The 27,278-nt window shown below is 46.5% G+C and overlaps 2 protein-coding genes and 1 long non-coding RNA gene across 3 annotated transcripts; all 3 read left to right on the forward strand.

The window, feature by feature from the left end:
• Positions 1 to 7,388: 7,388 nt before the first annotated feature.
• LOC129757176 (uncharacterized) lies at positions 7,389 to 8,796 on the forward strand. The gene is made up of 3 exons (XR_008739637.1): positions 7,389 to 7,578; positions 7,635 to 8,213; positions 8,276 to 8,796. It is a non-coding gene; the product is annotated as an uncharacterized LOC129757176 (long non-coding RNA).
• A 484-nt stretch (positions 8,797 to 9,280) lies between these two features.
• On the forward strand, positions 9,281 to 13,571 carry LOC129737791 (uncharacterized). Its single transcript, XM_055728955.1, has 5 exons — positions 9,281 to 10,604; positions 11,176 to 12,528; positions 12,662 to 12,913; positions 12,975 to 13,177; positions 13,240 to 13,571. Exons 1-5 carry the CDS (start codon positions 9,281 to 9,283, stop codon positions 13,549 to 13,551), a joined length of 3,444 nt encoding a protein of 1,147 aa, XP_055584930.1. The 3' UTR covers positions 13,552 to 13,571.
• A 9,637-nt stretch (positions 13,572 to 23,208) lies between these two features.
• LOC129737792 (uncharacterized) lies at positions 23,209 to 25,729 on the forward strand. Its single transcript, XM_055728956.1, has 2 exons — positions 23,209 to 23,220; positions 23,507 to 25,729. The coding sequence occupies exons 1-2, from the start codon at positions 23,209 to 23,211 to the stop codon at positions 25,727 to 25,729; spliced, it is 2,235 nt and encodes a 744-aa protein (XP_055584931.1).
• Positions 25,730 to 27,278: the final 1,549 nt, after the last annotated feature.

Raw genomic sequence — 27,278 nt, forward strand, 5'->3', positions numbered from 1 at the left:
CGACTGATGACGCTGGCTGGAAACAGCGCGACTGAGTCGAAGGGCTCCGGGGTCTCCAAAGAGCTCAAATCGATGCGTCCTGGTGTTGAAGCCCATGTAGAAACCCAAGAGTGTTGCTGGCCATTGTTGAATCTGGGATTGTTTGAAATTTCATCACACAGGGAAAGTGTTCCAGAAGAATATGAGTACTTGCCTGGAAAAGTAGGCTGGAGGACCTCATTGCCACTATCGAACTCAGGGCTGGGACGGCTGAAGACGCTGGCTGGAAACTGCGCGGCTGAGTCGAGGGGCTTTGAGGCCTCCCAAGTGCCAAGTTCGTTGCGTCCCAGTGATGAAACCCAAGCATCGCTGGCTTTTCCTCCAATATTTGGAGAATCGTCGCAAATCAATCGGCTGAGGTTTAAGATCTCGTCTTCGTCGTTGGCTAAAATGGGAGCCGAGTGGATTATCTGCATTCAATCGTCATCAAAACCGGAACAGATAATCGACCACATGCGCAAATTAAGATTCGGAACAGGGAGTTAACCGCACTCTTAGATAGTGGAGCTGCTTGCTCTTTATTGGGAGGCAAGATGACAGGAATTGTGCATGAACTCAACTTGGTGGAAGAACCTATAAAAGGAGGTATAAGGACAGCAGATGTTACAAAACACGCAGTCGAAGGTTTCGTCAGATTGCCAATAGAGTACAACAACCGAAAGGACACTCTACCACTTTTGGTTATCCCCAGCATCCCTGATTGCATAATTTTGGGCATGAACTTTTGGGAAAAGTTTGGAGTGAAGGCCATTTGCTGTATGGCCGATCAGATAAACGACGAACAGGAAAAGGAACCAATGAAACTTCTATCAGCAGAACAAAAACTCCAATTGGACGCAGTCGTCGATAGCTTTCCAGTAGCAACAAAAAACAGCCTAGGAAGGACGAGCTTGTACGAACACCGCATTGATGTGGGAAAGGCAGTTCCAAAAAAGCAACGTTACTACACAATGTCGCCATATGTTCTCAACGAAATAAACAAAGAGATAGACAGCATGTTAGAGCTGGACGTGATCGAGGAGGCACGATTCTCACCATGGAACAACCCCTTGGTGGCCGTAAAACCTTTCCGTATCACCTTTACTGATATCATCACTTTTCCACAGGAACGTTTATGTTTCGTTCTTATCAATGTCGAAGTTAAGTTTAATAGAACAGCTGCGTTTACAGAGACAGTCACTATTTATGAAGCCGTAGATGTATCGTTAAGACTGTTTAAGCTATTGTTTTTTAGCATGCGGGCAGCGAAACCGGCACGATTACCATGGGAACTGATCTCGGTTGATTTTGTTGCTCCGTTAACAAAATCGAAGGCGGGAAACACAGTCATGTTGGTTATAGTAGAGTACATTATAGTTCATCCCATGCGCGCTGCAGACTCCGTTAAAATTGTAGACTTTCTGGAAAAAGAGGTGTTTCAGAAATTCTCGAAACCACGTATAATCCTATCAGACAACGGTAAGCAATTCCTGTCGACAGCGTTTAAAGGTCTTTTAGCGAGACACCGGATCACACACATGGCTACAGCTTACTACTGTCCAATGGTGAACAACGCCGAGTGAGTTAACAGGGTGCTTATAACTTGTATCAGGGCGTTAATTGAAGAAGACCACCGAGACTGGGACGCCAACCTATCAGCTATTACGGCAGCTATAAACAGTGCCAAACACGAAGTTACCGGCATAAGTCCGCATTGCGCTAACTTTGGAAGAGATCTGCTGCTTCATACTGATCTGTATACGCAGCAACACATTAACACACCAAAGGACCCCAAGTGGCACAGGAGGTGCGTTTATCAACTATTCGGCGCATACACGAATTCATCCAACAACGAATCAAAAACAATCACTTGAAATCGAAACAGCGGTATGACGTCAACAAAAAACCGGCTCCTTTCAATGTAGGAGATCTAGTATGGTGTCGCAACTTTACTCTCTCATCGAAGGCAGATCACATCAACCGGAAACTGGATCCCAAGTTTGTACCGGCAATCGTTAGGAAAATACTGGGCACCAACCTATACGAATTGGAAGATGTCCAGTCAGGAAAGCAGGGTCGGTATCATGCCAAGGACATGAAAGCCGACTAGAGAGATTCAAGCTATGTAAGCAGTTGCTGACAACACACACACAAAACACGCCTCCAATCCCATCGGACCACAACAACACGTTCCTGACGCCGAATTAGCGTTGAATTGCGCTTGGGATATTGGAATGCTGGAAATCCTGGAAAGTACAGTAGCTCCAAACACCACGTCGCTGCAGTCAAAGGGATTGTCAGGACAACATCAAGAACCCCGCGGATTACAGTTTTGCGCAGAAGTTGTGCGGAGTAGACATCATGACGGCCGCTACTACCATATCGACTCTCTGCCGCAAACTACCGATACCGCCATGTTCCAGCTATGACGCAGACCAACCACCATCTGTGAACCACTACGCTCAATGCACTCAAAACACCGTTAGCCGATCGGGAGAAATCGTGCCACCATCGAGGGCAGTTAGCAGGATCATCGCTCGCTATCTCCTCGAATCATCACAGCTATGACGACAGGCTAGGCCTGTGAACGACTGCGTTACCGCCGAAAACAGCGTTGCCGATCGGGACAAATCGAGCCATCGTCAAGCGCAGCGAGCAACAACACCTTTCACTACCTCCTCGCTTGACGACTATACAGCTACGTCCATCATCAAGGGTGATCAACAAAGAGATCTTCATCGACTCAACAAATACGCACAGCATCAATCACCACACTACACCGAACGTGACAGTATGCCCGACTAGAGCACTCGTTAACGCCATCGCAGGCGGATTGAGCTCATCCGCAGCGACAGTGCGTAACTCACGCTGCAAACCTGCTCCTCGAGCGATAGCAGTAATTTCCTCAACTAGACAACGCATACTGAAGCAGTATGGAGTTTTTTTTTTATTAGTTGATCACCCCTTTTTACGGATTGCATTCCAAGGCACGGCGAGCGACCGAGTCCCCCCAGTATGCTACTCTGGGTCCATGGGTGCAATTGGACGACTCATGATACTATGTACCCCTACGCCATAAAGTCCACCTGGGGCCTCTGGCCATAATTCCCATCCGGACCTGCAACGAAGGCTGTACCCAAGATGGGAGACCAGGTCCGCGCTTAAGCGCTCTTCGGCAAACTCCAGTTCGAGTCAAACTCCAGCATATATACCCTGCCTCTTGTTACGATTCAAGACTAAGGACCTCGCCTCTAACGACTTGAGATCCGGCCTTTGCTCGCAAATCGAGACTAGCTTGGTTCCCACGAAAAACGTGCGCTCCGCCTCTGTTCGAGACCACAGCAAGAGACCAATGACCTCTCCTCTAACGACTTGAGGTCTATGCTCCGCCTGGCTTGGCTCGAGGCCCTCTCCTCTTTGCCCGTCCGTGTGCCGATCGAGAGCAGCTTATCCTGGACACGCGCCTGTCACAGCACACGTCCGGGGCTTTACGAAAAACTACTCGGATGATTCCCGGCGAAGAATTCATCCTACACCGACTCAGGTGACTCACCCGCCGACAACGTGAAGTCACCCTACCCGAGAGTATTTCGCGGCGTAAATACTCTTCCCCCTACGAGTTCGACTACGAAGAAGGTCTAGTCTTATCCCCGCAGCCTTCCTCGTAGGGAGCGCGTTCTACTCAGATACTCCGCGGCGGTAGAGGTATCCTACACAACGATCGCGACGTACCTAAACAGCTCGGCATACGTAGAAGGTAAAGTCTTATCTTTGTTTGCTTTACTGCTAGGATCGGACGCACACTACTCGAATGCCCCCCGCCGAAAGGACATCCTACTCCGACCGTGGTCCGGTCTTCCTCCTCCCTTTTTGGCTGGCAACCCTAGGATTTTTGCCCGCCGTGTGCCGAATCGAGAGCAGCTTATCCTAGACTCGCGCCTGTCACAGCACACGTACGGGTCTTAGACGCTTGCGACTCAGATGAATCCCGACGGTGATGTCATCCTACCCGACTCGAGTGGCTCATTCGACGGCGACGTGAGACCACTCTACCCGAGAGTACTCCGCGACGTGAATACTCTTCCCCCTACGAGTTCGACTGCGGAGAAGGTCTTGTCTTATCCCCACAGCCTCCGTCGCAGAGGGCGCGTTCGACTCGGATACTCCGCGACGATAACGATGGAGGTATCCTACACACAGGTACGCGCGACGTACCTGGCAGCTCGGCATACGCAGAAAGTAAAGTCTTATCTTTGTATGCTTTACTGCCAGGGTCGGACGCACACTACTCAGGTGTTCCCCGACGAAGGAGTCACCCTACACCGATCGCGGACTGGTGCTGGTTCCAACTCCTCTGCAGGGCAGTCATGATCCGGGTGAACCCATCGCTGACCACGCGCCAAGTGTTGGCGTCCTCGCACATCCTCTGCACGATGTTGTCGGTTGTCGTGTCTGGTCCGCAGGCGGCAAGCATGTTAGCACGTACCTCCTCGCACCTTGGACAGCTGAACACTACGTGTTCTACGAGTCGCAAGGTAAGTATACGGTCCACTGCGCCAGTGACCTGCTTAGCGCAGCAAGGACTGGGATACTGTGGGGTGTGTCCCGGTGCCCCACAGGCTACCGTTAGAGACTGGCGTGATTTAGCGACCCGCCAGCCTTCCAGGTACATCGGCACGGTTCAGCATAACACCTTCACCAAATGGAGTCGGTTTCCAATAGTTTTTCCATTTTTGTTTTCCGTGGTCGTTGCATAGGTCTTCATAAGTGGGGGTGGGGTTGTAGTTCTCTCGGCCGTACATCTGCGTAAAGTAGACACGTTTCCACTCTGCACCACGAGGAGGTGGAACTACTTCGCAGAGCTAGTACGCAGTACGGAGTGTGCAGGTATCGCCTGGACAGGCTCCTCAGTAAATGGAGGTCACAAACAGGACCATGCAGACCGAGAATACCCGGAAATGACTCATAAGTGCCAAGGCGCTTTCCGTTCACGAACCGAGAAAAATCGTACTCTGTGGGCTGGACGCAGTTCGCAGAGAGTCTCGTAAGGAGACAGTATTGGAACGCCAGGCCAGGTTCTCCAATACGACACCGAAAGACGTCACCATTACACCCGCAAGGCCTCCCGCGGGCTAGCCGTTAGTCAGGGCGAGAGAAACTGACCGTGTTCATGCTAAACGCAAACACGCCGTTTCTGGAACGTGACAAACCAGCAAAAAGCTCTCTAGAGCGCGATCCGTTAGTCAGGGCGAGAGAAACTGACCGTTTACCTGCCTCGCGCTGTCACGTCGTTACTGGAACGTGACAAACCAGCAAATCCAGCTATGCAAGCAGAAACACGACTGCCAACAACGGATGACCACTGCACAAAAATCCGGACAGACAGACCGTTTGCCGATCGGGACAAATCGAGCCGCGGAGAGCAACATCTGGACAACAGCACCATTAAACCAGCTATGAGCTACACCAGCTACGAATAGAGTATACTCCACCAAAATACATTCTTAGAACAAAACAACAAACCGTATTAATCTGGAATGGTGTCACCACATACGAGATGAATCCAGTGTTCGAACCACATGCTGAACTACACAGAAAAAAAATCTGAATTCTTAACAACACTGAAATTGGAAATCTTTAATGTTACATGACATAGAACGCGATTTATTAATGTAAATTTACAGACTAAAACAAGATTGAATCCTTAACAGCACTGAATTCTATTGGCACAAATATTACTTGACACGGAACGCGATTATTTGATGGAAATTTACATCACATATGATGTAAATAAAAAGAAGCATCACATATGATGGAATTTTCAGTGCGGATTGAATATTACACGTCTTTGATATTTTACATGTCTTTCAAATTTCACACGCCTGTAGATGTTTACAGGCGTGTAATATTCAACTCGCACTGAAAATTCCGTCATATGTGATGTTTTTTTATTTACATCATATGTGATGTAGTTTTACAACTTTTTTCTGGTCACACAGAATTCTTAACAGCACTGAGATAGAAATTTCTTAAAATTACACGACATGGAATGTTATAGGACATTGAATTGATTTTCATTGAATATTTTAAAACACTGAACGCGTTAATGTCATGTAAAAATACAGACTGTTAAAAACAGGCACACACAAATGTCAACAAAGTGTTAAGTCAAGTTGTGCACTATATATAATATTTTATAATATTTTATTAAAGCAGTTTTCCCACGAGTGAGTTTATCGATCTTGCTGCTGGAGATCTTTGATGCGGATCTGGAAGTGGCTCCACGTTATTAAATTTAGGATCCGGTACTTCGGGGAAGAAAAGAAAATTATGGATGTAACTCCTAAAGACAAACAAAATTTGTGAGATAAAAAATTTTGCCGTTTAATAAAATGAATTATATTAATTATAGAAAGATTTTATTTTTTATTAGGAAATGAGAAAATTCCATTATCGAATCATATTAGCGATAAATTAAATAACACAAATTCCAATTGGAAAGTTTTTATTCCAGTATTCAGTGATTTTATAATTTACATCATTTTTATTTTACACGTTGCAAAATTTTACATCACTTTTATTTTACACGTTGCAAAATTTTACTGGCGTGTAATTTCCAATTAGCAATGAAAATTCCGTCATATATGATGCTTCTTTTTATTTACATCACATGTGATGTGATTTTACAGATTTTTTTCGTTGTGTGTAGTCCTAATTTTAGGGGAAGTAGCATAAACGGGGTCGTCAAGAAAACCCTCCATTCAAAAGCAACGCGATCTGGAGGCGCGGTATAACCTCCATTCGGGCTCTTGGCGATCAGGGAACTAAATTCTCCCTTTCCACGGATTTGCTGCTTTTCCCTCCTTTGCAATCACCATATTTTTAACCTCTTTTTAATTTTTATATTTGTTCAATGTTTTATGTTTTTGAGCAAATTTGTAACCTTTAAGCTACTGTTTTGTGCTTGTAACCGTAGCGGAGGCAAGAATTTGAAAGCTGGTAGAGGAACGGTCAGAGACGATTTGCCAAGACTCGTTGGCGTTCGGTCAAGTCTTCCAGAAGTCGCTGGAGTAGTATTTTCGATTTGGGCCTTTAAGATTTGATCTGGCAAGCATTGCTGTGGCTTGCAAAGTTTCGAGGATGCCTTAGGGTGGCCAGACCGATGTCTCTGATCGTTGCCTAGATGTAGAGGTTTTTGAATTTTTCATGAATCGTTTGTCTCCGATTCATGAAAAATTCTTCCGTTGCGGTAGTGTATGTAGCATTATAATTAAGTTTGTGTAGCAATTTTATTTTGAGCGTGTAGTCCTACCATGTGAGTGAAAAACATATCAAAGAATGAGTGTATAGAAATAAGAGTGTAGCCGTCAAACGCGCACGTGGAGAAAACAACATAAACAAAGAGCAACGATCAACAACAATCATCAACAAGCAACCAGAACAAGAACACGGTTAAGCGGTTAGATTCGCCATCGCGGTGAATAAAAAGTGCCTGCTATCATTGGTATACCGGAACCGAAGCCGATCAAGGACGATATCCCGGATTTGCTCAGTGAAAAGGTGAGACAGCACGATCACTTTTATCGGATCAGATGAACCAATTTAGATTCCTCCAGCTCCCAGACAACTGATTGTGGGTAACACGTAGCAGCATCGACCGAGCCAGCACCGACAAGATTCAACCTGTGCGGAAGCAACGGTAAAGCAGTGGCCCTTATTCTGCGCCGCGAGTGACGTGACAGTTGGCGAGTCACCCCACCGTCACTCGACTCTTGTCACCTTATTCCGACAGTCGGTTGAGGTGAGGTGACAGCAAGGTGAGAGCAAGTGGCAGATACTCATTCCGAGCTGAGTGACTGGATGAACCCATCTAGAAAAATGGAGAAATTTGCTCTGATCGTGTTGTGCCGGTGTTTACGATTCGGGTTTTGAAAATTGAATTTAAAATAAACGAGTGAAAATTGTGCCCCGTCGTGGACAATTATCGGATTGTACGGTGTTAGCAAGCTGGTCAATTGGAAAAAAGGACGAATTTGGCTACCAAAGAGGAAATTTCAGCCCAGCCCGGATTTCAGATACAGCATCAAACTGGAGCAACAAAAACTCGAACATGCCAGGGGCGACTGCTGTTTTAAAAAACCGCGGTGCGCAAAAAGGCTTCCGAGTATCTGCGACAACCTTAGCTGCTATTTCAGGTTGGAAAAATAAGTTACTTCTTTTAATCTCACCATTTCTAACTTCTGTCTACCTATTTTAGGTTTAGGTGTTGCGGCCAGCTTGGGGCGAAAATCAGCGAGGACAAGGGCTGATGGAATAAATTGGCGTGGTCCTAGAGTCGGTGGTGTCGATTATCGTTTCCAATCCGCTGGAACGGGGCGAAGCAATGCGACCAGGTAAAGGAAGTCTTCCGCGGAGTCGATCAGCTAAATGCTAATGTTCGCTACGACGAAAACCTCGACAAAGCGCGGCACCTGGGTGTGAATATCTTCATCGCAGTATTTATCATACCCCTCGTCCGTCAACAATCGAGCTTCGAGCGAAAAGGGAAAACGCAAATTTCAACCATTTCTGTAAAGCTTGCTGCACTTCCGCCAAAGAGAACATAAAAGGAAGACTCTGACAGGCGCATGTTCTCTATTCTGATTGGCCAGCGAGACACAGCGCATCAGATTTGTTTACATCGTGTTATTTTGCATGGAGAAGAAAAGTTTATAATTTTAAGTAATAAAGTGAATTATTAAGATTAAAACAAATAAAGTGAATATTTGATAAGTTTGAAACGGCGAATAAAGTTGTTATAAATGCATACTTACCTGGACTTGTACCTGTGAAACCTAAAAGAAATACTTACCTGTGGTGATTGAACCTGAAAAGAAAAGAAGAAGCTTTGTGATTGAACCTGGGAAGAATTTTACACTTACCTGCGACTGAACCTGGAAAAGAAAGGTGAATTATTAGACGTTATCCGCTTCCTACCGCTGCTATCGACATCTGGTCCTTCGAGCCGGATGTGCGTCGAACTCCGCGCATCCTAGAACACTTCTGAAGCCTTCATCTTTTCCGGAAAGGGAATCACGTGTCCGGAACACTTCAACCAAAGCGATACTTACCTGTTGCACGTCGGTCGCTATCCGCATCCTGAGCAAGATCCTGTTGGAATTAATAAATACAAGGCATTGAAAAGCCTTGCAAAAGGTTAGTAATATTCCAATATTCTTACTTTTATCCGTTTTGTGCTACCTGGTCGCTTTTGCAGACCACCATGTCCAACGAACGTTGGCTGAAGAACCTGAAAACCCGGCAGAAGAGCCTGCTTGCATCGTTCTTCAACATCAAGGCCTTCGTGGAGGCCTACGACGAAGTGCAGCATGAATGCCAGGTAGCCGGTCGACTCGAACACCTGGTTACTCTATGGAACGACTTCAATGCGGTCCAGGCGGAGCTCGAGACTCTGGACGAAGCAGAAGTCGACAATCACCTAAAGCAACGAATTGAATTTGAGTCGTCATTCTTCGAAGTGAAAGGCTTCCTGCTCTCTAAAAATAAAAGCTCTCCTTCGCCGCCCACTCCTTCCTCTTCTCATTCTACGCCACACGCCCCTGCTTGGTCATCGCACGTACGTTTACCTGACGTCAAACTTCCGGTATTTAATGGCAATATCGACAGTTGGTTGAACTTCCACGACTTGTTTGTCTCGCTGGTCTACTGCTCTCACGAACTATCTAACATCCAGAAGTTCTACTATCTTCGTTCTTCTCTATCCGGAGAAGCTTTGAAACTTATTCAAACCATCTCAATTAGCGCAAACAACTATCTTGTGGCTTGGACCTTGTTGGTTGACCACTACCAAAAACCAGCAAGATTGAAGCAGACTTACGTGGACTCACTCTTCGAATTTCCATCCCTGAAACGCGAATCTGCTACGGAGTTGCGCAATCTCGTCGAGAGATTTGAGGCGAACGTAAAGGTTCTCAAACAACTTGGCGAAAAAACCGAATTTTGGGATATACTTCTCATCCGAATGCTCAGCATCAGACTAGACCCTACAACGAGACGCGATTGGGAGGAATATTCTTCGACTCTGCCTTCAATTTCTTTCCCCGATCTTACCGGCTTTATCCAGCGGCGTGCAAGCGTTCTTGAAACCATAGGAAAGAACGTCGAACAGATGCCGAGCAACGTCATCAACAAAAAACCTTTGCAGCGAGCAGTCACCAGCCACGGAGCCAACCAACCCAGCTTTCGCAAATGCATATCCTGCTCTAAGCATCATCCCTTGTATTTGTGTCCTGTTTTTTCGAAACTGAGCCTTGAAGAGAAGGAGAAGGAAGTACGGCAACATCAGCTATGCAGAAACTGTCTACGTAAAGGTCATCACGTGAAGGACTGCTCATCTACTAGCACCTGTCGGTACTGCCGAGGTCGTCATCACTCTCAGATCTGCACCAATGGTACCTCCGGAGACTGCAACCCAATCAAGCCACGACAACCATCAAAGCCCACGAACGAACAGCCCTCTGTATCGTTACCTGCCGCTCTCAAGGACACTCCATGTCTCGCTGCAGCTAAACTGCCGCTCATAGCAAGTCCGTCCCATTTGCGTTTTTGTTGAAGTGAGAAAAATGGCATTGAAAAATCGTAAAAAGTCCAACGCTAATTCGGCACTTGTATGCGTTTTTTATCAAAGTAATCAACAGAATCTGTCACTGCTACGGCCAATGAAAGATTTTCGCTTTATAAGGATTATTTTTTTGTTTTGATTCTGTTGAAAATCATTTGCTGGGCCCTTATGGCTGTGGGACCGACTTGCGATGATTTATGCCATATGGGACCGACTTGCGATCATTTGCTCAATGGGACAAAATTTCTTGAGGTTTTTTTCGATGTTCATAAGAACAAAGTACTAAAACAAAAGTTTTCTCTTGAAACTACAGATGAAACTAAAGTGTTTCCAGCGATAAACTGAAAAATGATGAAAACGCAAATGGGACGGACTTGCTATGAGCGGCAGTAAAGGAATTCGTAAAAATGTCCTTCTGGCGACAGCGGTAATCATTCTTATCGACGAAAACGGCACAGAACATTCTGCGCGAGCACTTCTCGACTCTGGCAGTGAATCATGCTTCATCTCTCAATCGTTTTCCCAACTCATCAAAGTTCACCGCCAGAAACTCAACTGTCCTATCGTCGGAATCGGTCAGTCCATCACTCAAGCTCGTTTCAAGGTTCGATCTACCATCCGCTCACGTGTGTGTCAGTACTCCGCCACGTTAGAATTCCTCGTCTTGCCGAAGATCACTATTGACCTCCCTTCAACGTCCGTAAACACCTCATCTTGGAGCATTCCATCTGGCATCGAGCTTGCCGATCCATCGTTCTACAAATCAAGTCGAATTGATCTCATTCTGGGTGCCGAAATCTTTTTCGACTTAATCAAAACATCGGAAAGAATCCCGCTCGGTGATGGCCTTCCAACATTAGTCAACTCCGTTCTCGGTTGGATCGTTACCGGTAAAAATGAGGAACCTCGCACTTCAATTCGTCCTGTCGTGGCTAACTTGGCTAGCACCAGCGATCTCAACCAGCTAATGGAACGATTTTGGTCTCTTGAAAACGACAACTCATCACCCAACTACTCCGTTGAAGAAGCAGCTTGCGAAAATCATTTCCTGCAACACGTTTCTCGCACACCTGAGGGCCGCTACTGTGTCCGCCTACCGACCAAAAGGGACATCCTGGACAAACTGACCGACAACCGACGAACCGCACTTCGACGCTTTCACATGCTTGAAAGTAAACTCAACCGGAACCAGAACCTCAAACAGCAGTACGACAGCTTCATGGACGAATATGAATCGCTTGGCCACATGCAGAAGGTACTCGACCCAGACCAACCACCCACTCCATGCTATCACCTACCTCACCATGCTGTAGTTCGAGAAGAGAGCACCACAACGAAGGTCCGCGTAGTTTTCGACGCGTCATGCAAGACGCCCAACGGTCCTTCCTTAAACAGCGCCCTGATGATCGGACCCATCGTTCAGGAAGATCTACGTTCCATCATCATGCGTTCCAGACTTCGACCAGTGATGGTGATAGCCGACATCAAGCAGATGTACAGACAGATTCTTGTTCATGAAGATGACACTCCCCTGCAGCGAATCGTTTGGCGAGCCTCACCCGACGCACCGATGTGGACCTACGAGCTTAAGACCGTCACGTATGGCACCGCTAGTGCCCCGTACTTGGCGACTAGAGTATTACAACAGCTAGCAGACGACGAGTGCGACCAGTTTCCAGAGGCAGCGAGAGTACTCAAACGGGATTTCTACGTCGACGACCTTTTTTCTGGAGCTGATTCCGTCGACGAAGCCGTTTATCTTCGAAAGCAACTCCATGCGCTGCTGATCAAGGGTGGCTTTGAACTCCGGAAATGGGCATCGAACATGCCAGCAGTACTCGAAGACGTAACACCAGACAATCGTGCTCTTCAAGCATCAGTGGACCTTTGTAACAGTTATTCATTATGATGCGTGTATTTAGTTAGCAATTTCGACCAACAAAACCACATACACCACGATTACTCTCAGTGTAACGTTTTCACTCCATTCCGTGAAACCCCTCGGCTGACGTACGTCAAAAGGGAAACACAAAAAAGGAGAACGACACTTCGTTCAGTGGAAGAGAAAAGATAAAAAAAAAAGTGAAGTGACTGGCGTTTTTTCGTGGTTGGATTTTCATCGTACGCGGAACAGTGGATCGGTGGTACCAGAAACCGGAACCAGGGACCAAATTCGGAACAGCGGGGTCAACCAGTTCGCCAGGTACAGCACATATTGCTGGGACGGCACTGGATTCTCTGAGATACCCAATAACCGTGCCACAGTGGCTGCTGGTGAGTCATCAACAGAATACTTTTTCTAACACGTGTTAACATGTTTCGGCACCTTTGTCAGGTTGCTCCGCCGTGTGCAAATCGAAAGCTCGAGGAATCGAGGCAAGAGCCTATCGCGTCGCTATCCAACTTGCGAGGAAAACGGCAGCAAGCGAACATCGCCTACGGGGCGCGAGCAACGGCAACAAAAAGCGGTTCCCAATATCTGCTGCGTCACGCCTTGGAAGAGGCAGGATTTCGTGCGCACAAAAGCCCCTGCAACGGGTAAGCCAAAAGTGTCCAAGAAGCTAATTGAGAACTCGCTACTAATGAGGTTACTTCCTCAGGGCTTTTCTGGTTTGGTTTCTTTTCCCAGCACCTCCCACTGGTGGTACAGGCGCGGCAGGCACGCCGTCGATAACATTAGACCGGTTCAAAACGGTGGAGATAAAAAGGAATTCGTGTACTCAGGATCTCAATTCGTGGCACGTGGGCGAATTTTCGAGTCGTTCAGTAACGCAAAGGAGAAGGAAGTCCGGTATTCGGACACTCGCGTGGTGTGCTTCGAGGCGACAACCATCCATCGTCGATTTGCCAGTCATGATGACGATGCCGTGCAGGCACCGCAGCGTCAGGCGGCGCTAATCATCCTGCGCTAGTCAGTGCAACACCAGCAGGTTTTGGATGTTCGGTGCCCGAGCCTGCTGGTAACTATCAACATACAATCACAACCAACAACCCGACGGTGAAAGGATAATGGCGTGGAAGAAGTGATACCGTCAAGAAGAAGCAGAACATCTGGTGCGGCGTGCGTCAAATGATGACCGAACATGTGAGTTTTCTCTTTGCTATCATACACTAAATACATGCGAATTGAAAAGTTTATATTATATAGTTGTGGCCAGCCTTTTTCATTGTGCAGAGTTGACTTCGAAGCCCTTTCACTCTAGCCAAATGTAGCCATTAATAAGAAAATTACAGAACATTGGCGCCCAACTATAATTAACCCACATTTTAGATTATTCTGGTGGTGTTTGATGTGTTGTTGTTTAGTTTATGCAGCATATCTTGAAGTTTAAAAGTTTGGCAATTTGTGTTTAAGATTATAAGACCCTTTTTCAAAATGGATATGGATCCAGCTTGTCTTTCCGAAGACGAGGTGAGCTATGAGCTGGCGCCACAGAGAACAGACGTACAAGCTCAAACAAAAAATCTTTAAAAAAGTGTGTAAAATTTCAAATGCTGACACCCAAAAAATACGTTGAAAATTGACTTGAAACAGTGCCATCTATTGCGCCGTTCAAAAGTTACAAATCAAATTTTCACAGTTCTCTCTGGTGTATTTGGACACATCTGGTGACTAAGCTAAAAAGGAAAAATTGGTTAAAATGTTCGTTGGAAATTTTACACAAGTTTCGTGAAATAGCTTGTACGTCTGTTCTCTGTGCTGGCGCTACTTCACGTAGCAAATTTAAGCTCTCTTCCGAGAAGAGCGAAAGCGTTGAGGCTTCGGCAAATTATGCTAGAAGATATTAGAAACAATAAAATTTACGACAATTCTTCACACATTATGGACGCGGAACAAAACATCCGCACATGTCAAGAGCGCGTAGATAACTTACTGGAACGATTAAAAGTAGCTTTTAAATCCGCGGACTACCAATTCATGCGTCAAGCAACGTCGCGTCTGATTCATTATCGTGAACGTTTAGCAATAGTAGAACCGCCGGCAAAACTTAACGATACGTACGCAACACTTACTCTTCTTATTCAATGTTCGTTAGAGGACATTGAAGATGTGTTAAACAACCCGCGTAAAAAAGCAAGTGGACAAGTGCAGAGTGCTAGCGAGGATTATGGTGCAGGAGCAGTGGATCTGAACGTGTCTCGGGCCGACTCGAGCAGAACAGGAACTATACCAAAGCCTTCCAGGAACATGACCTCAACCAACTTGAATCAGTCAGTCGACGTCGGGAAGGAGAAGTCAGTTCGCAGGACGTCGCTCTCGGAAGCCAACTCCTTCAGTTCAGAACGCGACAGCACGTACTTAGGGAATTCACCATGGGTGAGCGGTGCTGCCGCTGTTGAAGAACCCGCTTCAAGAAGACAACAGCAGAGGCGACGGCTTTCGGACCGAGAGCGCAACGCATATGAACCACAGCAGACATCAGCATAGCTGCGCGAGGCTGAAGAGAGCAATTTCGGTCCGCAGTTTGGTCAGCAGTTCGGTCATCAGCGTGCATCTAGGACCAACGAGAAGCCTGGGTATCCGGTAGATGAATCGGCTCCTCCACCATACGCTTTTAGAGAACAAGCGGAAGAAGCAGCATCGAGGAATGAATACAGCCGACTAAGGGATGAGTTACTGGAGCGCTTCATGCGTCGGGAACAGGAGGCCTATCAACAGCAGCGTTGGGAAGACCGACGTTCTTCAAGCAAGGCAATTCACAACTGGCAGATCTTCTACAAAGGTGAAAGAGATGGTGCATCATTGAATGAGTTCATTCAAAGCGTGGAGGTGTTCGCATTGTCCGAGGAAGTTCCGGAGCAGGTGCTGTTGCAGAACATCAAACACTTACTGAAGGGTGACGCTTTGAAGTGGTATGCTAGAGCGTTTTTGAGAGGCGACTTAAGGTCTTGGGGAGATTTCAAACGGTTGATCCGGGGCGAGTTCTTGCCAAGCAGCTACGCATACATCTTGAGGGCCGAGGCATATCATCGGCTCCAGGGAGAGCAAGAATCCTTTAGCGACTTCTTCGCAGATATTTCGACACTATTTAGTTACGCAAATCCCCCTGCAACGGATAGAGAGAAATTGTTCATCATCAAGAAAAATATGAATTCCACGTATGCTCCGGTTGCGGCAGCACAGCAAGCAGCATCGGTTGAACAGCTAGTAGAAGCCTGTAAGGAATTTGATGAACTGCGAAAGCTTCAACAGCTTCAGCGTCGAATGCTACTTCCGGCAGCATCGCTTCTAGAACCATCGCTCGCTACACCAGTGGCAGCACAACGCGCCAATCGCAATGCTCCGCCTAATCAGCGCTTCGGAAGGGTCAACGTGTTAGAAGAAATGAACAGACGCAGAAATGAAGAAGCAGTGAGTTCGTACGGTGGTTCGTCGATGATCAACAGTAACAACAAGGTGGAGGAACGTTTGGAGGAACTGATTCATCAGGTCGATGCATTGAGGGTGAGATTCGAACGACGAGAGCAAAACACTTCAAACACGCGGGAAAATCAATCGCGGCCAGCAATGTCTGTTCAGGAGCACCCAGAACCAACCAACGTGAACACTAGACCACCAATGATATGCTGGAATTGCGATGAAGAGGGACATCGCTTTATGGATTGTTCCAAACCACAAGCGATTCTGTTCTGCTATCGCTGTGGGCAAAAAGGATTTTCTTTGCGGAGCTGCCCAAGTTGCCGTCATCGCTCGGGAAATGCCCCGGCGGGGAACTAGTAACGGAGGGACCGAATTCCTCGCCATCTTTTGATGATCCTTCCCAGATATCGGATTTCAACAACATCAACTCTTTAGTTATCAATCTCAACAACGACAATCGGCCGCATGCAGTAATCGAAGTCCTGGGAAAAAGCATCACCGGTCTATTAGACAGCGGGGCGAACTGCTCGCTACTCGGAGGAAGCTTTGTACGGCTAGTAGAGCAGCTAAAATTGCGGAAAGGATCGTTGGCTGGAGGAATAAGGACTGCAGATGGAACGGAACATCACTTCCAAACGTTTGTCCGTTTACCCATCGCTTACAATGGAAAGACTCGAGTCATCCCAGTGTTGCTGTTGCCGACACTGCCGGATTGCGTGATTCTGGGGATGAACTTTTGGAATGAATTCGGGGTCAAGGCAATATGCTGTAGCATGAAGTTACAAGACGAAGTTCAGGGCGACGATGAAGAGGAGGTCAGCAGTATCGTCGACAACGATGTGACGATTAAGAGGCATCAACAGAAGCAGTTGTCACCGGAACAATCAGTCGTGCTAGAAGCAACAGTAGCGAACTTCCCAACAGCAACAGACGGTCGTCTGGGTCCTACACATCTATACACCCATCGCATTGAAATCGGGGATACTCAGCCGAAGAAGCAGCGTTACTATGTCATGTCAAAATACGTTTTGGACGGGTAAACAAGGAAGTGGACCGAATGATAAAGCTAGACGTTATTGAAGAAGCTCGCTTTTCGCCGTGGAACAACCCGCTGGTAGCCGTGAAGAAGAAGACGGGCCAATATAGAGTGTGTCTGGATGCTCGCCACCTAAACTCCATCATGATCAATGAAGGTTATCCCATCCCACAGATTGCAGCAATTATGAACAACCTCAGCGGCTGCAACACCCAAAATAATTTAGAAATTATTTCTACGGTATTTTTCACGTAAACTAAGATTTTGATGCATCGTATCGATTCTACGTGAATTTTGTAGTGACCCCAGTGTAGCAAGGACGTCCCGGTAGCAACTACTTTACTTCCACATAACTGACCCGTGAATTTCACGTAAAGTCTAAGTGGATGATTTCAAATCTGTTTTGTGCATTTTTCTCCAGCGTGTGGTGGCAAATTCAAATTAGAATATGGAATTGTGATTCTTTAGCTTAATTTGTTCCATGTTGTGAAATTTTTCGAAGCCGTTATGTCATCCGTCAGCCGTTGTCATCATGATTGGATATTCATCTGTTTGGGATTTGTTGTTTTGGTAAGTGATAAAAATTTTTGATTGTAATCAGCTAATTTTTGTTTTTTCATTTTCTGATAGCAATGGCTCTGAATACAAGTGCTATTCCGTTGGAACTGTTGATAACCTCTTGTCCTTTAGTGGGACTGTCCGAATAAGATGTTCAACGGAACAACAGACAAGGTAAAATATTTTTCCTTCAAAAATATTTTTTTTTATTAATGTATACTTTACAATTTTTACAGGATTTCAAAAAGAAAGCTGCTTTGCAGGATGTCCAAAGATAAGTGTTTTTATACTTAAAAAGTGTAGTGTTAAGATGTGCAAAGATAGTGAAAATAAAGTTTATTCACAACAAAAATTAGTTTTTTTAAAATCATTATTATAAATAACAAAAACAGGAAGAAAAAAACACCCTTACATTCATTCGGATATTAAAAACATTCCTCATGGCTTCCATCAACAAACCGCGTTGAACTGACAAAAAATTCACGTAGAATGTACGTGCGGCTCATGAAGCACAAATTCTTATAGGGACGCTTTCGCATATCGACTTCGTAGCATCTACGTGAAAATCAATTGGATAAAAATTATGTAGTTTTTCACGTACCCCCTACGTGCGGATTATTTTGGGTGAAGTTCATTTCATCGATAGACTTGAAGGACGCATTCTGGCAAATACCTCTTGAAACAGCTTCAAGGCAACTCACGGCATTTACGGTACCTCAGCGTGGCCACTTTCAATTTAAGGTGGTTCCTTTCGGGTTGTGCACCGCTAGCCAAGGACTGGAGAGAGTGATGGTGACCATCTTCGCGGATATGGAACCAAAGGTCTTCCACTACCTTGACGACATTATTGTGTGTTCGGAGACCTTTGAAGAGCATATAAAGTTACTTGAAGAAGTGGCCAAGAGACTTCGTGCAGCTAATCTGACAATTTCTGCTGAAAAATCCTGTTTCTGTAGGAAGGAGATAAAATACCTGGGATATGTGTTAAACCAAGATGGTTGGATGGTAGATCCAGAGAAAACAAGCTGTGTAGTTAATTTTCCGATTCCAACAACCAGGAAAGAGGTGCAGCGCTTCATCGGCATGTGCAACTGGTATCGTCGGTTTGTAGCAGACTTCTCGGAGATAGCGGCGCCTCTCACGGAGCTTACCAAGGTAAAGCACAAGTTTCGTTGGACGGTTGAAGCAGAAGAAGCCTTTCTACGACTCAAATCAGCCTTAGTATCTACACCGATTCTCGCGCCACCGGATTACACGAAGCAGTTCGCGATCGCTTGCGATGCGAGTGATGTAGCGATTGGAGCAGTACTCACGCAAGAAACTGATGGTCAAGAGCATCCAATATGCTACTTCTCACAAAAATTATCGACAGCAGAGCGGAAATATTCGGTGACGCAGCGGGAGTGTCTGGCAGTGATCAGAGCTATCGAGAAATTCTGAGGATACGTAGAAGGCGTTCATTTCATCGTGTACTGTGACCATTCCGCGCTTAGCTACCTCAAGACGATGAAAAATCCAACAGCGCTGATGTGCAGATGGCTTATCCGGTTAAACGCTTTTGACTTCGAGATACGCTACAGAAAGGGTTCGGTAAACGTCGTTCCTGATGCGCTGTCAAGGATTGTGGACACGGTGACCTTATTAGGGGCAGACAGCGTAGATGAGTGGTACGAAGCGGTGATGAAAGGCGTCAGAGAAAATCCAGACCGTTTCGCGGACTACCAGATCATCCAAGGAGAACTGTACAAGAATTGCTCCTACAAGGATGAATCGGGATTAACCTCACATCGGTGGAAAAAAGCTGTACCTAAGGCAAGCCGCGAGGAAATAATGCAGAAAAACCATGACGCTCCTTCAGCCGCTCATCTGGGATTCCAAAAAACATTCCAAAGGGTTCAAGCGCACTTTTACTGGCCCAAAATGAGGGAAGACATAGCGAAGTACGTCAGACGTTGCAGCACATGTAAAGCCAGCAAAGCACCGAACTCAAAAATGATGCCGACCATGGGAAAACTGAAACCAGCTCGCATTCCTTGGGAGCTTATATCGGTAGACTTCGTAGGTCCTCTGACGCGTTCGCGTTCCGGCAATACAGTGATGTTGGTTGTAGTAGATTGGATCACAAAATACATCGTCGTTCACCCCATGAAATCCGCAGACTCTACGAAAATGGTGGAATTCCTGGAGAATCACGTATTCCTGAAATTTTCCCGGCCCAGAATAATACTCTCGGACAATGGCAAGCAGTTTACTTCGTCGGTGTTCAAAACTCTGCTGAACAAGTACCGGATAGAGCACATGCTGACGGCTTTTTACTGTCCGATGGTCAACAACGCTGAACGAGTGAATCGGGTACTCATCACATGCATAAGGGCATTGATTGACGAAGATCATAGAAGCTGGGATGAGCATCTACCATCAATCTGTGCCGCAATAAATAGTGCTCAGCATGAAATAACAGGAGTCAGTCCACACGTTGCGAACTTCGGAAAAGAATTGATCCTACACACCGATCTCTACGTCCAAGAAGATTTGAACACAAACGAAGATCCGAAAGTCGCCTTAGACCTCCGTCTATCATCAATGAAGCGCATCCAAGAATTTGTTGTAAAGCGCATCCGTAGCAACCATGCTAAGTCAAAAATCCGGTACGACTTACGCAAGAGAGCAGTAGAGTTCAAGGTAGGAGACTTGGTATGGCGCAGATCGTTTACACTATCATCGAAGGTAGACCACATTACACGCAAACTGGATCCAAAATTCGTGCCAGCAGTGGTGAAAGAAGTCCTTGGGACCAATCTCTACACCCTAGAAGACGTCGCAAGCGGAAAACGAGGTCGATACCACACGAAAGACATCAAGGCGGACTAGTCGAAGTTTTTATAGCTATGTAAGCATTAACGCTGACCACGAGCTCACTTGGAGCAGAAAACACGAAATAAAGAAGACTGAAGGACCAACATCATCTTTGAAACCTCGCCCCCAACAATTCGGAGCAAATTATGCAGAATTCTACCATTTGAACAGAACACAGCTGATGCCATTTCGTCGCTAGTACACCGACGAACACGAAGAAGTAGGCGTTCATGAAGGAGACAACGGCCTTGCGTGGGACCAGCGTCAGCTGTACGGACTCTGAGAACTCGGCCATGCAGTTCGTCAGAATTTGGGGAGGGCCGGCAACCTTGCGTGGGATTGCCGCCGCTCAGTGTCCTGAAAGCAATCCTGTCATTCACAGCAGCGTTATCGCGCTGGGGATAGTAGCACTGGTGAGTCACCGTAGCTAGGCGCTACATACCACGTCGCTGCAATTGAAACGATTGTCAGGACACCAAAAACCACAAAACGACCAGCAGTAACACATTCAAGCTATGTAAGCAGACTTCATGTTGTAGACTACGAGCTTTAGACGCCACCTAAATACGAAATGATGATGGCTGACGGAACAACATCTACTCTGGAAACCTCGCCGCTCATACTTTTCGGAGAAACAGTCATTGTTGTAAATTCCAGGTAGCATCATGAGGAGCCTCCGAAGTCATCGAACAACCGAAGAGAAACCACGGAGGAAACTCGTCATCGAACAACAAGTGCAGCCAGCATACGCACCCTACAAACCCTCGAATATGACGCAACACCGAAGGTAACGACACACCGAATTCGACAATACCCGAATACGTCAAGATAGGAACCCGTCACTTCGCTATCCCAGAAAGGAACCGGCGAAGCAAAGTCACCACCACAAAAGCGAAGCGACGCAGGCACATCCCGGAAACGACATTCCATCGAATACAGCACTGCACTGCAAGTTGTGAGGGGTAGACATCATGACGGCCGCTACCACCATATCGACTTCAGTGTAGGCTGTGAAACTTCCAAGGCACTCATCCATTCGTGTATCCAGCTATGTACGCAGCACAAACACTGACGACAACGAGCAACATGCCGCTAAAACAAGCTCTAACCAAGATTGGAGGCAACGAACTACTAAATAAACCTCATCTATGGTACAGCTGTTCAATTTGGATACAAAACCCACTTGCTAAGAATTAATGATGAAGAATTTAAGCCTTAACAACGCAATTTAATCCAACTCAGTCTTAAACATTATCCATTGGGTCAAGTCTAATATTAAGTACGGTTTGGGGGTCGTCAGGACAAAGCATCAAAAGCAACGCGATCTAGGGGCGCGGTTTATAACCTCTATTCTGGACTCCTGACGACTTGGGAACTAAATACTCCCTTTCCTATTACCTTGCTTAAGTCATTTTGTGAATTAGTTTAATTGCCAAACACCTTAGTCGTTAATTGTTAAATCGTCTAGTTTCTGATAAGTAAACTATTAAGATTTTAATTAAATGTTTCATGGGATCGATCAGAGATGCAACTTCAAGAGACATTTGGCCACCATGAGTTGGCGTTGAGATCATCGTCTAGGCACACATAGTTGCCGCATTCTGCAGTTCAGCTGCCACTTAGTATTGTTGCATATAAGTCATCATTTTGCGGTTCAGCCGCCTATCGTAGTCAAGCTACGCGTGGGGTCTACCCACATTCTCTGATCTCTAAAATATAGTCTCTGCACTTCGAAGGACTGAGCATGAGCAGAGAGTTTTTTGTGAGGTTCTTCTAAGCCTCACAAAAAACTCTGATCCCATGATAGGATTGTGTAACAGTTATTCATTATGATGCGTGTATTTAGTTAGCAATTTCGACCAACAAAACCACATACACCACGATTACTCTCAGTGTAACGTTTTCACTCCATTCCGTGAAACCCCTCGGCTGACGTACGTCAAAAGGGAAACACAAAAAAGGAGAACGACACTTCGTTCAGTGGAAGAGAAAAGATAAAAAAAAAAGTGAAGTGACTGGCGTTTTTTCGTGGTTGGATTTTCATCGTACGCGGAATCGAGGCAAGAGCCTATCGCGTCGCTATCCAACTTGCGAGGAAAACGGCAGCAAGCGAACATCGCCTACGGGGCGCGAGCAACGGCAACAAAAAGCGGTTCCCAATATCTGCTGCGTCACGCCTTGGAAGAGGCAGGATTTCGTGCGCACAAAAGCCCCTGCAACGGGTAAGCCAAAAGTGTCCAAGAAGCTAATTGAGAACTCGCTACTAATGAGGTTACTTCCTCAGGGCTTTTCTGGTTTGGTTTCTTTTCCCAGCACCTCCCACTGGTGGTACAGGCGCGGCAGGCACGCCGTCGATAACATTAGACCGGTTCAAAACGGTGGAGATAAAAAGGAATTCGTGTACTCAGGATCTCAATTCGTGGCACGTGGGCGAATTTTCGAGTCGTTCAGTAACGCAAAGGAGAAGGAAGTCCGGTATTCGGACACTCGCGTGGTGTGCTTCGAGGCGACAACCATCCATCGTCGATTTGCCAGTCATGATGACGATGCCGTGCAGGCACCGCAGCGTCAGGCGGCGCTAATCATCCTGCGCTAGTCAGTGCAACACCAGCAGGTTTTGGATGTTCGGTGCCCGAGCCTGCTGGTAACCATCAACATACAATCACAACCAACAACCCGACGGTGGAAGGATAATGGCGTGGAAGAAGTGATACCGTCAAGAAGAAGCAGAACATCTGGTGCGGCGTGCGTCAAATGATGACCGAACATGTGAGTTTTCTCTTTGCTATCATACACTAAATACATGCGAATTGAAAAGTTTATATTATATAGTTGTGGCCAGCCTTTTTCATTGTGCAGAGTTGACTTCGAAGCCCTTTCACTCTAGCCAAATGTAGCCATTAATAAGAAAATTACAGTACACCTTGACAGAGACCAATGTCTGAAAACTCTCGGACTACACTGGGAGCCCGCAACAGATCACCTGCGCTACCGAATCAACCTCCCCGAATCTGCATCCGACCAACCGTTAACTAAAAGAATCGCTCTTTCGCAGATAGCTCGCCTCTTTGACCCTCTAGGATTGTTAGGTCCGGTTGTTACTTCCGCTAAGCTCTTTATGCAAGCTCTATGGGGATTAAAAAATGACGACGGTACATCCTGGGACTGGGACCAACAACTTCCACCTACGGCCATAGACTTTTGGCAAACATACCATTCACAGCTCGTTCTGCTCAACGACCTTCGTATAGACCGCTGCATTCTATGCTCGAATCCCCCAACAGTGCAACTGCACATCTTTTCCGACGCGTCTGAGCGTGCCTACGGCGCATGTGCCTACATCCGTTCAACAAATTCATCTGGTGTCAACGTCGCACTTCTAACAGCAAGATCCAAGGTAGCACCTCTAAACCGCCAAAGCATTCCTCGCCTCGAACTCTGTGGAGCCCAAATTGCTTCGGAGTTGTATCAAAAGATCATCACATCGCTTCAACGTCCTCTTGAGACCTTCTTCTGGGTCGACTCAACTACCGTCATCCACTGGCTCAAATCACCACCGTCCACTTGGGTAACATTCGTCGCTAATCGAGTGTCGAAAATACAACTGGCAACCGAAACCTGTTCATGGAACCACGTCCCGGGATCAGAAAACCCAGCTGATTTGATATCACGGAGCATGTCTGCCGACGCTCTTCTTCAAGACAACCTGTGGTGGAAGGGGCCAGACTGGCTGAAACACGACGCTCATCAATGGCCATCGCAACAAATTACTCCGATTCAAAACGCCGACATTCTCCGAGAAATCAGAAAAACACCAGTCATCGTAATCACCGCAGCATCTACAGAATCATTCATCGACGAACTCACCGCTCGATTCTCCTCCTTTCGTCGGATGATTCACACCATTGCCTATTGTAGACGGGTCACTCGAAACCGCAGGGTCAAGACAGCAACAACATCCAGCAGCAAAGTTCTCACTTGCGAGGAAATCGAAGAAGCGGAACACGTACTCATCTCGCTCGTTCAACAACAAGCCTTCAGCAGCGAATGGATCAACCTACAAAAGAAGAAATCTGTCCCGACAAGGTCTCGCATCAGATGGTTCCATCCGTTCTTATCCGACGACCAGATCATACGCATCGGCGGCAGGCTCGATCAAGCGCAACTGCCGTACAACACCAAACATCAAGTTCTCCTCCCTGGCACGCATCGGTTTACCAAACTACTGGTCGACTATTACCACCGAAAACATCTCCACGCAGCTCCACAACTCCTAATCAGCATTCTTCGAACCCGGTATTGGGTATTAGGGGCCAGGGATCTGGCAAAAAGGGTCGTACACTCCTGCGTCATCTGCTTCAGAGCACGGCCAAAACATCTCGAGCAATTCATGGGTGAATTGCCGGCAGCACGCGTCAACATGGCCCGTCCGTTCTCAATAACCGGCATCGACTACTGGGGACCCGTCCTGATTCAACCACCACACCGTCGAGCCGCTCCGAAGAAGGCTTACGTGGCAGTTTTTGTGTGCTTCTGCACCAAAGCTGTCCACCTTGAACTAGTCTGCGACCTCACCACAGCAAAGTTTATCCAGGCCCTGCGTCGTTTCGTTTCTCGCCGTGGACTTTGCTTCGAAATTTACAGCGACAATGGCAGAAATTTTGTGGGGGCGGCAAATGAATTGCGACAACTAGTTCGGAGCGAGGCCCACAAACAAGCATTGGCTGAAGAGTGCACAACGAACGGCATCAGGTGGCACTTCAATCCACCGAAAGCTTCACACTTCGGCGGTCTCTGGGAGGCCGCAATCTATTCCGCCCAAAAACATTTCACCCGTGTTCTCGGAAGCCACACTTTGCCATACGATGAGATGGAAACCCTACTCGTTCAAATCGAATGCTGCCTGAATTCACGACCAATCTCACCGTTGAGCGATGATCCTTCGGACTACGACCCCTTAACACCCGGCCACTTTCTCGCTGGGACTGCCCTGAAAGCTGTTCCACAGACTGATGTTTCTACGGTTCCATCCAATCGGCTCAAGCTCTGGCAGCAAACACAAAAGCTGCTACAAAACATCTGGAAACGTTGGCATCTGGAGTATGTTTCCACCCTACAGCACCGTTCGAAGTGGTTAAAATCTCCCGTCATCATCGAAAAGGGCCGCTTAGCAATCCTCAAGGACGACGCTGCTCCACCGATGACTTGGAAACTAGCCAGAATTACGGATCTTCATCAGCGGTGTGTAGACTCGCTTCAGAAAGAATCATTCCGCTGATTTTTTTCGAGTTTAACTTGTTGTGTGCAGATTGATTTAATCTTCGTTCCCATCATGACGCGATTGCACACAAAACGAAGAGAACATTTCCGAATTGATGTTTTCCATGCCTCGTAGGAATAAAATCATACCAACGAAACAACAGAACGAAGCTTACCGTACACGAATGCTCACGAGCGATCGTTGCCCGACGGACCGAGTTAACATTCCTCGCACCCTTCTCTCGCTCGTTTCCCGTTCCCTTGTATCTATCAATTTAAGCCACGCCCCCATGCGTTGTCCGATTGATGTGTTCGGCTGCCGAACGAAAACGATTTTTTTTTAATTCGCAGAACTGTTCGTTTGCTTCGCTGATGTTTCCCCCCCGATTGCTGTTTACTCCTGCCGAGTTTACCCGAAGCTTACTTCTTGATGCTTTCCGAGTTGAACTTTAAGCGGGCCATAGACTACACAACATTTGTACAAATGCGATGAAATTCGATGAAATTTTGTCGCTGTGAGCACAATTTGCATAGTGTATGGCACTGCTTGAATGAGCGCCCAAACGGTTGGAGTAAAATCGGTCGGGATCGAAATATTTTGTACAAAACATTCTCCCAGCCGGGGTGGAGATGGTTTTTTTTATTGCTGTTGCTGTTTTCGCCAGCAATCATTTGTGTTCGCGTGAAATATGTTTGTATAGTGTGTGGGCGAGCATAGATCAAACAATCGACGCGGAATCATCGAATTTGTACAGGCCAATTTGTGTAGTCTATGGCCCGCTTTAGATAGCATCATTGCAGATTGAGTTTAACGAAATAAAATCGTTCTGCAAAGAAGGGCAAAGTGCGAGTATGTAGACTCGCGATTTTAACATCTCTGATCTTCATCCTGGAACCGATGGAGTAACTAGAGTGGTTACACTTCGCACATCATCGGGGACTTTCACTCGTCCGGTGGCAAAAATCTGTTTGCTGCCTGATAAAAACACTCCAGCCGAAACACCAACACTTTGCATCCAAAATCCAGCCAATTCCACTTTCAGCGATGAGATCCGCAACACCGACGATTGTTCCAGCAGCAACACCCTGAAATAAATACATTTCAAGGCATCTTTTCTTAATGGACAAGGGCCGACAACTGACAGCGCAACTTCATCGACAATGCCGAGGGAATGCCCGCTAGTTTCTTCTGATTCATCGATATTTCGTCAGAAATTGGAATTTCTGAAGGGGCCAGCATGTTCGCTACGACGAAAACCTCGACAAAGCGCGCCACCTGGGTGTGAATATCTTCATCGCAGTATTGGCGGTTTGCAGCAAAACTTTTTGGCATGCAGCGCCAACTGATTTTCACTTATGGTACTAACAAAAGGGTGATGATAGCTGTTTTCTAACATGGGAGAGTATACAAATTGTTTTGAAAATTAAGTTTTTTAGAGAACCTTTCTAACAACAAGCAATAAAAACGGCTAAATCAAGTTAGAAAATCTTCTATTCAGTAGCTTACATGCTTTTTGTATGAGTAAATTTGATTTTTGAACATTTTTCTGAACAAATTCATTTTTGTT

The sequence above is a fragment of the Uranotaenia lowii genome, chromosome 1 (assembly GCF_029784155.1).
Source record: "Uranotaenia lowii strain MFRU-FL chromosome 1, ASM2978415v1, whole genome shotgun sequence".
Taxonomy (NCBI): Eukaryota; Metazoa; Arthropoda; class Insecta; order Diptera; family Culicidae; genus Uranotaenia; species Uranotaenia lowii.

Bases quoted from the DNA above. Each gene is read 5' to 3' on its own strand.
- LOC129737791 (XM_055728955.1), top strand. From the start codon at position 9,281: ATGTCCAACGAACGTTGGCTGAAGAACCTGAAAACCCGGCAGAAGAGC. The intron at 12,529-12,661 runs GTAACAGTTATT...GTACGTCAAAAG, and splicing joins TCAAGCATCAGTGGACCTTT to GGAAACACAAAAAAGGAGAA. The intron at 12,914-12,974 runs GTGAGTCATCAA...CACCTTTGTCAG, and splicing joins CCGTGCCACAGTGGCTGCTG to GTTGCTCCGCCGTGTGCAAA.